Source organism: Perognathus longimembris, chromosome 23 (genome assembly GCF_023159225.1).
Source record: "Perognathus longimembris pacificus isolate PPM17 chromosome 23, ASM2315922v1, whole genome shotgun sequence".
Lineage (NCBI taxonomy): Eukaryota > Metazoa > Chordata > Mammalia > Rodentia > Heteromyidae > Perognathus > Perognathus longimembris.
The window spans coordinates 22,259,458-22,273,289 of record NC_063183.1 but is presented as its reverse complement, the minus strand read 5'-3'; the positions used below and the strand labels follow the sequence as shown (position 1 = coordinate 22,273,289).

The 13,832-nt window shown below is 42.3% G+C and overlaps 1 protein-coding gene across 3 annotated transcripts in view; it reads right to left on the bottom strand.

The window, feature by feature from the left end:
• Nucleotides 1–8,337: 8,337 nt before the first annotated feature.
• The window catches only part of Ice2 (interactor of little elongation complex ELL subunit 2), a 34,978-nt gene continuing 29,483 nt past the window's right edge, over nucleotides 8,338–13,832 (bottom strand). For 2 of the 3 annotated variants that reach the window (XM_048332967.1, XM_048332969.1), the window contains 2 exons: nucleotides 12,556–12,814; nucleotides 8,338–8,927 (listed from right to left, as the gene is read on the bottom strand). In XM_048332967.1, the coding sequence (XP_048188924.1) occupies nucleotides 8,799–8,927; nucleotides 12,556–12,814 (388 nt within the window). In that variant the 3' untranslated portion in view covers nucleotides 8,338–8,798. Of the gene's footprint in view, nucleotides 8,928–12,555; nucleotides 12,887–13,832 lie in introns of those variants that run through there. The other variant, XM_048332968.1, reaches the window with a different exon arrangement.

Below are 13,832 nucleotides of genomic sequence, written 5' to 3'. Positions count from 1 at the left end.
AGCAAACTGACAGAAGGTGTGGCTCAAGTGGAAGAGCAAGTCAAGTGAGAGTGAAGAGCCCTGAGTTCAAATTGCAGCACAGTATAAATAATAAACAAACAAATACATATGAGCCAGGCACAGTGGTGCAGACGGGAGTTGGAGACACGAGGACTGCAAGTTCAGAGTCAACCTGGGCTACTGTTTCAAAGACGGAAAAGAATTAAAAAAGCAAATTATTTGTGCTATTTAGAAGCCTGAAGTAATCTCTGTCCTTTTTTTTTTTTTTTTTTTGGTGAGTGAATTCCAAGGGAATTCTGGCTACTTCCTGGCTTCCTGCCAAAATGACTCACAATGAAAACATTTTTGGGATATGTGGACATGCAACAAGGTTTGTTTTTTTTTCTTCAAAAACAGGCAAGTGTTTCAAAAAGGAAAGCAGGATAAGAAAATAAAATAGTAAAATCTATAAAATAATCTGCACTAATAATTGCATACAAAATAACTTAACCAACCAAAGACTCAATTGAAAGCACAAAATCTCAACTGTTGCTTAAAATATTTAGAAAAATTTTAACTTTTTTGGTGGTTGTTGGTTGTGAGGCTTGAACTCAGGGCCTGGGCACTGTCCCTGAGTGTTTTTGCTCAAGGATAGCGCTCTACCACTTTGAGCTACCACTCCACTTCCTTCTGGTTTAATGGTGGCTAATTGGAGATAAGAGTTTCTTGGACTTTCCTGCCTGGGCTGGCTTCAAACCGTGATCCTCAGATCTCAGCCTCCTGAGTAGCTAGGATGACAGGCGTGAGTCATCAGCGCCCAGGCTTAGGCGGAACTCCTTATATTAACATAGAACATATAAAAGTTTCCAAAGCAACAAAAATAGTGCCTTGGATCACAAAACATATTTTACTGACAATCTATACATTTCTGTCACTTAAGACACATTAAAGAGCAGAGTTACATACATTAAAGAGCAGTGTTACAAAAATTAGATCTTCCCCTTCTTTTGCGGGGAGGAATGCAGTTTGGACTCAGAGTCTCATGTTTGCCAGGTAGGTGCCCTACTATTTGACCCACCCCCCGGCTCATGGCTCCTTCTTAAGTCCAAATTGGCTACAGTAATATGCTATTTTCTGAATATTTAATGAGAATGGAGAGGGGAAACACAACTCTTACTTTACAGCACATTGACCATGTCAGCTGCTCTCACTAGTGAATGTCAGCACTCAGCCAGAAGTGAGTGCTGATAGCAAAGTATATGCAGTCTTTGCTAAACCTCTTACACCACAAAAATGGGTTTGTTGTAGCACTTTAAAAAACCAAACCAGGAGGAGGAGAAAGATGGCGCCGAAACAATAGGGAGGCACCCCGACTCGCACCAACTGAATAGCGAGCTGGGAACTCCAACACCCAACACTCCACCAAGAACCCAGCAAAACCAGCATCCAGAAGCAGTGGAGAAACGCAGGAAAACAAAAAGGAGCAAAAAAGAAGAACCGAAAACCTACACGGAGCCGGAGATTAATCGGGGCACCCTCCCCCCACCAGCCGGCCCTGGCCCAAACAGGGTCAGGCTGGGAAAGGGAAACCCGGCGATCGGCAGACAGGTTGCCAGGAGCGCAGAATCCATATAGCGGGAGACCCCACGGACACAAAGCAGGGTGCGGACCAAGACACACCCGGCAGCGACGAGAAGTTCGGGTCCACACCGGATTCGGACAAGGGAACCCAGCGCGGCAGAAAGAGGGAACGGGGGAGCCACCACGACACTTCGCCAACCCCTGAAGGGCCAACGGCGGTGCGGGACACACACACAAAGCAGCAAAAGTGAGTCCCCCATAATCCCTTCCCCCAACGGGAGACCCAAGCCCGACAAAGAAGCTATAGCTCCCTCCCTCCCCCTCCCCACTCCCGTGGGAACAAAGGTCCCCCAAATCAGGCGGGAAGCTCCCATCAGGCGCTGGGAAGCCAGTCTAGCAGGGGAAGGGCGGAACAGCCCCAAGCCCCCAAAGGTTCCTGAACTGGCAGAACCGGCCCCGTCCCCTTCCCAACAGGGGCCGGGGACGGCCGGCAGGGCAAGCCCCACCCGAGGCGCCTAGACCTTGCGGACTCTTACAACTAAAATCACAGGCGCTGGTGGGCAATACCAGCCCAGCAGGGTCACCTGAGCCTGATCTCGTTCCCCCTCCTCGAAGCGGAGGCGAGGTCTGAGAGTGCCAAGCCACACCCGGACAGTCGATCCCACTGGGCCCCACACATACTGCCTCCCCCCCCCCAACGGACTCGCGGGAGGGCGCAAGCACAACCCAACAACCCAGGGCTCGCTCTGGGAGGCAGACCCCACTTAAGTGCCTGTTGTAGGGGACTCACAGTGCACAGGAGGGCGGGGCCCCGGCGAAAGCGCCCGCTCTGATAGGCGTGCCCTGCACTGGTGGGCGGGGCCACAGCGACAGCACCTGCTGACGCAGACACGCCTACACAGAAGGGAGGGAAGATCTACACAGACTTCCAGATGCGCAAATCACAAAGAAACATAACTCAGTTCATCAAAGGACAAGCCAACTCGCCAGCTCCAAAAAGCAGCACGACTGGAGAGGAGATGGAGAATAAAAAAGCAAATGAGGACATGTTAACAGGAATGATCGAAACTGTCAGAAATGAAATCAGAAAACAATTCCAGGAGTTTAGAGCGGAAATCTGGAAGGACACCCAGGAAGCCAAGAAAGAAATGGAAGCAAAACTGGATACAATGCAAGCCTCGTTTAAAGAAATGGAAGCAAAAATGGATACAATGCAAGCCGCCTTTAAAGAAAATCTCCACACCCTGAGAATTGAAATGCATGAAAAAATAGATTTAAAATACAACTCTTTAAAGGAAGAAATTTCCACGATCAGAGCTGATATGACAACCATGAATAGCTCTCTGACATCCATAAACTCCGCAATTGAAACCATAACACAAAGAGTGGACCATATGGAATCCAGAATCTCTCGCCTGGACGATGAAGCAGCTGACAACAACCAGAAAATGACCACACTCCAAGAAAAGGTGAAGCTTCAGGGAAGATTACTCCAGGAACTAATGGACAAAGACAAGAGATATAATCTGCGCATAATTGGAATAGAAGAAGGAGCCGAATATCAGAGCAGAGGGCTTAATCATGTTCTCAATAAAGTTATTGCAGAAAACTTCCCCAATCTCACAGGGGACCCCATCCAGGTAACCGAAGCCTATAGGACACCTGGCAGGCCAGACCCCAGGAAAACCACCCCAAGGCACATAATATTCAAGACTACAGACCTCAAGATTAAAGAGCAAATTCTGAATTCAGCCAAAGCGAAGAAGGAAACTTTTTTCAATGGGAAGAGGATTCGAATAACATCCGACTTATCCACACAAACTTACCAAGCTCGAAGTGAGTGGAAGAACACCATCCAAGTACTTCAGAATAACAATTTACAACCTCGGATCAAATATCCAGCGAAACTGGAGTTCACATTCGAAGGGAGAACCAGATCTTTCCACACCAAAGAGGAGCTAAAGGAGTATGTGAATAAAAAACCAGCCCTACAGCGAATATTAAGAGGGGAAGCCCACCCAACAGAGATCGTAAAAGACACACAGACAGATTCAGAAAGAAACTTCAATAGCCAAAGTCCAGCAGAAACACAAGCTCACTAAAGACAAGAAGAAAAAAAAAAAAAAAAAAACAACAGGAAAAAACAGCCCAACAAGAAAATGGAAGGAGAAAAAACACCCTTATCCTTGATCTCTTTAAATATAAATGGCTTAAACTCCCCGATCAAGAGGAGCAGACTGGCAGAATGGATCCGCAAGCAAAAAGTTGACATCTGTTGTCTACAAGAGACCCACCTTACAGCAAGGGACAAAAACAGGCTTCGAATGAAAGGATGGAGCAAGATCTACCAAGCAAATGCACCCACCAAAACGGCAGGTGTAGCCATCCTGATCTCAGACAAGCTGGATTTCTCTTTAAAGTCCACTCAAAAAGACAAAGAAGGACACTACATATTGATACAAGGAAAAATCCAGAATCAAGACATCACGGTGATAAATGTATACTCACCGAACAAAAGAGGCCCGACATATGTCAAGCAAATTCTCACAGAATTACAGAGCAAGATAGATGCAAACACAATCATAGTGGGTGACTTTAATACTCCTCTCTCTCCAAGAGACAGATCCAACACCCAGAGGATTAGTAAGGGAGCTGAGGACCTAAATAACACCATTGCCCAAATGGATCTAACAGACCTATATAGAACCTTCCACCCTACAGAGACCCAATACACCTTCTTTTCAGCAGCCCATGGATCATATTCCAAAATAGACCACGTCATAGCCCACACAAAGAACCTCAGCAAATACAAAAGAATTGACATCATCCCATGTATTATATCTGATCACAGTGGATTAAAGGTAACCCTCAACAACAAAGGATACCACAGAGCCTATACACACTCTTGGAGGCTAAACCCCACGCTGCTATCCAACACTTGGGCCACAGATCAAATTAAAGATGAAATCAACGAATTCATAAGCCACAATGACAAAGAAAACACATCACAAAGAAACCTATGGGACACAGCTAAGGCAGTACTGAGGGGCAAGATCATTGCACTCAGTACCCACATTAAAAGAATGGAAGCAGAGCAGGTGAATACCCTCACGATGAAACTAAAACAACTGGAGAAACAAGAAATGACAGAATCTAAAATGACTAGGAGGGGAGAGATTACAAAGATTAAAGAAGAGATAAATCTGATTGAAAATAGAAAGACCATTCAACAAATAAATAAGACTAAAAGCTGGTTCTTTGAGAAAATAAACAAAATTGACAGACCCCTTGCAAGACTCACAAAAAAAAGAAGAGAAGAGACTCATATTCGTAAAATCAGGGACTCCACAGGAAAAATTACAACAAATACACACGATATTCAAACAATCATAAGGAGCTATTTCCAAAACCTCTACTCAACAAAAAACAATAATTTTACAGAAATGGATCAATTCTTAGAGAAGTACAAACTGCCCAAACTGAACCAAGAAGAAATAAATCAACTAAATAAACCAATAACTTACGGTGAGATACAGGAGGTAATCAAGAACCTCCCTACTAAGAAAAGCCCAGGCCCAGATGGATTCACCAATGAATTCTACAAAACCTTTAGTGAGGAGCTAATTCCAATACTCCTCAAACTCTTCCGCGAAATAGAAACGGAGGGAAAAATCCCGAACTCATTCTACGAAGCTAATATCATACTCATCCCCAAACCAGGCAAAGATCCAACAAAAAAAGAGAACTACAGACCAATATCACTAATGAACACAGATGCAAAGCTCCTCAATAAAATATTAGCTAACAGGATCCAGAAAGTGATCAAGAATATCATACATCATGACCAAGTAGGCTTCATCCCTCAGTCACAAGGATGGTTCAACATCCGTAAATCAATCAATGTAATTCACCACATAAACAGAACTAAAATCAAGAATCACATTGTTATCTCAGTCGATGCCCAAAAAGCCTTTGACAAAATACAACATCCATACCTATTAAAAGCTTTGGAGAGAACAGGAATAGATGGAACATTCCTCAAAACAATAAAAGCCATATACAACAGACCAACTGCTAATATCATATTAAATGGAGAGAAACTTAAATCATTCCCCCTAAACACAGGAACAAGACAAGGATGCCCACTCTCCCCACTTCTGTTCAACATAGTGCTGGAATCCCTAGCCATAGCAATAAGGCAAGAGGAGGACATCAAAGGGATCCACATCGGCAAGGAAGAAATCAAGTTATCCCTATTCGCAGACGACATGATCTTATATCTCAAGGACCCAAAAAACTCAGTACCCAAACTCCTACATCTAATAAACCAATTTGGCAAAGTAGCAGGATACAAAATCAATCCACAAAAGTCAGCAGCTTTTCTGTACACCAGCAATAGACAAACAGAAAAGGAAATTATGGAAACGATTCCATTTACAGTAGCCAAAAAAAGAATAAAGTACCTAGGGATCAACTTAACCAAGGACGTGACGGACCTATTCAATGAAAACTACAAAAATCTAATAAGGGAAATCAAAGAAGACACAAGGAGATGGAAAGACCTCCCATGCTCATGGGTAGGCAGAATCAATATAGTGAAAATGGCCATACTGCCCAAATTGTTATACAAATTCAATGCAATACCTATCAAAATCCCAGCCACATTCTTCACTGAAATAGAGAAACCAATCCATAAATTCATATGGAACAGCAAAAAACCTAGAATAGCCAAAGCAATTCTAGGCAAAAAACATAGTGCAGGAGGTATCACCATACCAGACTTCAAGCTCTACTACAAGGCCATCATAACAAAAACAGCATGGTATTGGTATAAAAACAGATCGGAAGACCAGTGGATTAGAATTGAAGACCCAGAAATAAAACCGCACTCTTACAGCCAACTGATATTCGACAAAGGAGCTAAAGACATACAATGGAATAAACATAGCCTCTTCAACTACTGGTGCTGGGAGAACTGGGCAGCCATATGCAGAAAACTCAAAGTAGACCCAAGCCTATCACCATGCACCAAGATCAACTCAAAATGGATCAAGGACCTCAACATCAGACCTGAATCCTTGAAACTACTGAAGGACAGAGTAGGAAAGACACTAGAACTTATAGGCACAGGAAGGAACTTCCTGAATAGAGTCCCAGGCGCACAACAAATAGGGGAAAGACTCAACAAATGGGACTACTACAAATTAAAAAGTTTCTGCACAGCTAAGGTCATAGCCACCAAAATAGAAAGACAGCCAACGATATGGGAAAGGATATTTACCAGCACAGCAACAGACAAAGGCCTGATATCTGTCATCTACAGAGAACTCAAAAAACTAAGCCCCTCCAAGCCCAATAAACCTATTAGGAAATGGGCAAAAGAGCTAAAGAGAGACTTCACAAGAGAAGATATAAAAATGGCAAAGAAACACATGAGGAAATGCTCAACATCCCTGCTAGTAAAGGAAATGCAAATAAAAACAACCCTGAGATACCACCTCACCCCAGTTAGAATGGCCTATACTCTGAACTCAGGAAACAACAAATGCTGGAGGGGCTGTGGGGAAAGAGGAACCCTTCTCCATTGTTGGTGGGAGTGCAAATTAGTACAGCCACTTTGGAGAACAGTATGGAGGTTTCTCAAAAAGCTCAATATAGACCTACCCTATGACCCAGCCATACCACTCCTAGGCATCTATCCTAAACAGCAAAACCCAAGATATCAAAAGGACATTTGTACTTCCATGTTTATCGCAGCACAATTCACAATAGCCAAAATTTGGAAACAACCCAGATGCCCCTCCACAGATGAATGGATCCAAAAAATATGGTACTTATACACAATGGAATACTACATAGCGATTAGGAATGGTGAAATATTGTTATTCGCAGGGAAATGGTCAGAACTAGAACAAATAATGTTGAGTGAGACAAGCCTAGAACACAGAAAACAAAGGGGCATGATCTCCCTGATATATGACTGTTAACAAAGGGAGATGGAGAGACAGTAGAGACCAAGTCTGTGAACACTGTATATGTGCTTGATACATTGTATACTGCATATGGGTCTACCTGACCTAGACAAGGGATGGGAAAACAGGTTGTAAGATATCACAAGAAATGTACACAATGCCCTACTATGTAAATGCACCCTCTTTGCACAGCACCTTGTAAAAAAAAAAATTTATGTTCAATTGATAATAAAAAAAAATTAAAAAAAAAAAAAAAAAAAAAAAAAAAAAAAAAAAAAAAAACCAAACCAGTGGTGGCCCAATGCGAAATGTTAACTTCATTTTGTTTTTTGTTTTTTTCTTCCCCTAAGGCAGGGAGACTTTTTTTTACCAGTCCTGGGACTTCAACTCTGATCTTAGGCTCTGTTCTTGAGCTCTTTTTTTCCCCCCTCAAGGTTAGCAGTCTATCACTTGAGCCATAGCGCCTCTTCCAGCTTTTTCTGTTATTAATTGATGATAAGAGTCTCACAGACTTTCCTGCCCGAGGCTGGCTTCAATCCTTGCTCCTCAGATCTCAGCCTCCTGAGTAGCTAGGATTATACGTGTGAACCATTGGCGCCTAGAGGGAGATTTTGGTTTTACCTTTGGTGCTGCAGTGGAATTTCAACAATATTTTAAAGATATAATATTTATTAACCAGCAATAATCATTATTTTTAAAGTACTATAAAAACTTGAGCTATACAATGGGGACTCACATCTGTGATGATAGCTACTCAGGAAATCAAGATCTGAGGATCACGGTTCAAAGCCAGCCCTTGCAGGAAAGTCATCCAATTAACCACCAAAAAGCCGGAAGTGGGGCTGTGGCTCAAGTGGCAGAGCACTCCCAGGCCCTCAACTGAATGTAGATGAGGGTTTATAATCCTCATTATTTCTGACAGTGGCAACAGAACGCAAATAAAACTTTTTTTAAAAAGCCAATACTTTGAAAACTATACACTATAAAAATATTTTTTCTTCTTTAGTTCCCAGCCACAATAATATTAACCGTATCTAGATTCCACTCCAGTATCAAAAGTGAAGAGCTTAATTCTCCACTTCAGTTGACACAGTCTTTCTAACAGCCGGTGATCCCCAAGGCACTTTCTAAGGATTCGGAGACTATTGGAGGAAAAAAACGCTCTTCGTGCCTACTGATCTTCTGGGCACACTTCTCCTCAAACTTTTCAAATTAGACACCGCTGTAACTGGATTTTCCGAAATTTCATTTTCCGTGGCACAGCCCTTAGGTTAGTTTTCTTTTATTTTGAGCCACTCCTTCATTTCCAACTTGCTGAGCAGGCAAACAACTGCTTTTGGTTTCCATAGGAACAGGATTCCTGCGGCTGTGTGCAAGCATTCTTGGTCCGCCAGCCTAGACAAGCAAGCACAGAGCAGAACAGCTGAAAACACTTACAACATACCTGCACGTCAGCCCTGTATCTGTGACACATGTACCGCTCACCAGCTTTCCTAAGATTAAAAACCTTACCCTATAATCTGACACAGTTTTAAAGTACTAAGCTTTCAAACAACAATCAGGGTGAAGAAGCAGAGCTTCTGTAATAAATTTATAGGCTGAAATGTTACATTGGAAATGAAGAAATCGTATGTCTTCTGGGTAATGTGTTTGCAGTAATTATGCTGAAGGGCAAGAGGAAGGAAGGTTGAGAAACAAGCCAGTCAGGTGAGTAAAGAGGGAGAAGAAATTATATGCAGAAAATAAAGGAAAGAAAATGGAGATGAAATGAGGAAGAAATAAAAGAGCCCAAGAGGAAGAAGGAAAATGAATAAATATGAAAGAAATCAGAAAGAAACTAGATTAGTCAGGTAAGAAAGTTTGCAAAACTGAAAGACAAGGGCAAGAGATGTATTTTTTTCATAGTATATTTAAAAAAAAAACCTACACAATGAAATCAATATTTATCTAAGAAGGCCTCCCATTAGTGTTGGTATTGAATAGCCATGGAGTTCATACCTCTTTCACTGCTCAGCCTGCTGCTCGTTTGAGAGCCATCAGAATCTAGTTCTCAAAATCAAACTTGTTCTGCCAAATCTAATTCCCTGAAGTTTCCAAATTGTAGAAACATGCTTTTATCACCCGCCTACCAGAATACCTCCCATTTAGATCAACAGCAGTTTTAATTGCTGGTTCAAACACTTTCAGATTCTAAAAATTATTCCACTGGCTTCATCATCAAGGACACCAAGAATTTCAATCTCACACGTTTTCCAGCTTTTGCCTTATTCTCTGTATTCTCCCTTGGTTTCAAGTTCCCGGTCTTCGTCCACTTCAGCCCCACTCGTGGCCCTCAGCAGGCTGCTGTTGTTGACAGATCTCTTTAGTAAAGATTTGACTCTGACTTCCGGGAGGTTTCTGAGGCTCCCCCTTTCCCTGGCATTCCCACTGTGATCTTGACACCTGTCATGCTGGTCTTCTCCAGTGACGAGGGTGCTCGGCCCTTCTGGAGCTTCCCCAGTCCCGGCCTTCCCAGACAGTGTACTTGTGCATGATCTTTGGTTCTAGGTTAGCAAGGAAGGAGATGCGGGGCCCTGTGGGTCTGCGTGGCCCTCCTGTACCAGAGAGGGGAATGACTGTGATGGAGGTCTCGAATCTTCATTTGGGAGGGTGGGGGGGACCCAGCATAGCCAAAGCCCAGCTAGCTCTCCTCTTTCCCCAACTCCCACTTTCTAACTCTCACAGTCTGAGGAAGACAGGCCTGCTTATATTCCCTTGTGAATCATAGCCCTGTGTCAAGATGAGATGCGTGAGTGCTGTCGGCTCTTTGGCTACTTAGTGGGTAGCAGAGCAGGCCAGGCTTCATAGGTAATGACCAAAGCTGTGTGGCCTGAAGCCATTTCCACAGAACTGGTCTACACCTATCTGCATCTCCATGCTAGCTACTGGCATTCTTTCTGTTTCTTCACATCCTGCCTTCGGAGCCCATGCCTGGGGTTGAAAGGTCATGAGTGATAACTGTTGTCACACTCATATCCCAGGCCAACAGAAGCAGCACTGGCAGCATTCCAAGGGGCTCATGGCTCACTGAGAATGGTCCGACTCCAACATGCACCACCACTTACTAGCTCTTTTAAGGTTGATTTTCTCTTGGGGGAGGGGGGTTAAATTACTGGAAAGGACAAGCTTAAGCAGAGATTTGAGCCTGCAAATCTGTCCAAACCTGAGATTTTTTTTTTCCCCTTAACACTGGCACTCTGCCACTTGAGCCACAGCTCTATTTCTGATTTTGGGGTGGTTAACTGGAGATAAGAATCTTACTTAATGCCTTTCCTGCCTGGGCCTGGGATGGCCTCAAACCTGATCCTCAAATCTCAACCTCCTGAGTAGCCAGGATTACAGGTGTGAGCCACCAGCTCTTGGATCTTCTACTATATCATTAAGGAAAGTTAGCATCCTGAAAGCTACCTCTGTAAGGCTCCATGTGTGTGTGCGTGTGTGTGTCTGTGTGTGCCCATATGCGTGTGCTAATAAATGTTTATTACAGAACACAGAGGAAGAGAAAGGGAGAAAGCAGCAAAGGTGCTCTACAAATTCTGCTTTGAGCTGTGTTAGGCAGATGTGGAGTCTACTGGGCTATGTCTCAGGTTACTGTTTAAAGATCAAGGGGAATTGTGAATGAAGTACTTTTAAAAAGATAAGTTGACGAGTGCTCAGAGCTTCTGAGTGGTACATATAAGTGAACTGTTAAGATATACAACCATGTGGCCAAGCTTTGAATACACAGAATTTCTCCTTTTCCAAATAAATTATTTTTTTGTTACATAGTTTTGAAGCATATCATTAAAAAGGCCAAAATATTAAAACAGTTACAAAGCAAGAAACATCCAGTATTATTTCAGGGTCCATCTATATCAATAAGGGAAATGTGAATTTCTTTTTTAAAAACACCTTATATAAACAAACTATTTTTCCTTCCACATAAGAGTTATTCAGTGCCAAGGTATTAAACCCTTCATTTTCACTAAAAAGGAATAAGCTACCTCCACACAGAATTATATGTTATGCCTACAAGACTATAATCAGTGTTTCTAAATTAAAAGAAAAAAATTATTCTCTTAGAATATAGATATTTAAAAACAGTTTTTCATTTATTTTTAAGTTACTTAAAACATTTCTTAGGCTGTAAAAATAACTACTACTTCATGTAAGCTAGATAAGCAACCAACCCTGTATACAAAATAACATATTGCTAATGAATTTTCTCCACGATCCTCAGATCTCAGCCTCCTGAGTAGCTGGGATTATAGGCGTGAGCCACCAGTGCCTGGCTTCTGAGCTTTTAATAAGGGACTTCATTCACTAATTACTAATACTTTCCAGTTAGCTTTTCTATGTTAACTAATCAATTTTTAATTACATCATAATTTTATTACAGAGTCTGCAAATTGCATCAAATATTTAATGAAAGAGACTACATACATAAAAACTACAAACATTTGCTTTAAATAGGGACATAGGAATTTAACTCTTTGCATGCACTCTCAGGACAAGTTACTAGATTTTCATTTCTCTGTTGATTTATAAACTTTATAAGAAGAGAAACTTTTCACCAGGTGCTGGTAACTCATACCTATAATTCTAGCTACTCAGGAACCTGAGATCTGAGGATCTGGGTGGAAGCCAGCTGCGAGACTCTTACGTCCAATTAATCACCAAAAAAGCTCTGGCTCAAGTTGCTAAGTGTGCCAACCTTGAGCAAACAAACAAACAAAGCTCAGAAATAGCACACAGGCCTTTAGTTCAAGTCCCAGGACTGGTGTGCGCGCACACACACACGCACACACACACGCACACAAAATAAACTTTCACTGACAGAAACATTGAGCTTTGGTAGAGCCTTTGACTTTATCTACCCTTCCTATGAATGCAGATTTTAGGTGGGTGCCATGATTCATGTGGAAATGTGGTCACCCACTGAACCCAAGAGATAGAGCAGTATTAAACAACCTAAAGATACCTTCCACTGAAAACGCAATCTTACCTTCAGCTGTGTTGCAGGACCCTGAGACTTAGGTGGGAATGTACAAGGTATTCGTCCGTGGTGGATGTGATATGGCAACAGGAGACTGGGATCTAAGGGAACCCAGGGCACGGAGAGACTGGAAGGGACACTAGGAAGGTCACAGTGTGATTTGTGCAAATTATAGGCCGTTCTGCTCACTTTCCCGTCCGAGGTCTTGTAGATCAGGAGTGAAGAATCTTCTGCTGCATGAGACAACAGGTAGCAGCCCTCCTGCAAGCTAAGTTCACACAGTGACTCTCAGTTCACTGGCTTACTGTGTCTATTTCAACAGCATTTCCTTAATCATGATCTAGTAATAAAACAAACCAATTACAGGGATTGCACACCACCTGGGAATATGCTTTTATGATTCATAATACTTAGTAGTTAAACGAGTCAAAATATTTTTGCATCTAAAAGGCAACTAATTTTTGTTTTGTTCTATTTGGTTTCCGGAGACAAAAATCTCACTATGGAGCCCAGACTGGCCTCATATTTAGTAAGTGCCCCCAGGCTAGCCTTGAATTCAACATCCTTTTGCTTGTGCATCTGCAATGCTGAGATTACAGGCATGTGCTACTGTGTCCAACTTTAATTTTGATTACAAAGTTCTAACTAATCCTTTTCTTTCTCCTGTGATACCAATTTTTCAATTTTTAATCATTTAGTAGTCACAATCATAAATAAATAAAATGCAATTCTCCAGTAAAATTCAACACCATTCTTACTTTGTGTCTAATACCAACGTGAGTAGGGGTACAAAAGTGAATATGATGTGTTCACTCCTTTAAAGTGGTAGCATCAGCCAACAGGACTATCAGATTACAACAAGGAAGCCTGAAAACAGTAACCACGGCAGTTAACAAGTAACGCATGTTCACCTTCCACAGCAGACCTTGAGGCATGACATCAACTTGGAACTACAAATTGGGCATAACTAACCAAGCTAGAAATGTGAATCAACTTGCCCAAAGTTCTAAGTCTAGCAAGGCGAGGCTACGGGACCTGGCAGTCAAACTCCTCCGTCACTGCCACAATAATCGGTTATGTCAACATCCAATCCACATTTTTTTTCTTCCCTAGTAAGCTTTGAGGGAATCACCATAGAGAGCTGAAGGGATATGATTAATATATGGTGCTTTCTTAGGATTACTCGCTCCTCTGGATCAAAGGGGAAAAGAGAACAGTTCTTTCCTACATTATTAAAAATAAAGATTAATCATCCTTTAGCGATACAGCTCTCCTCCCTATAAGCC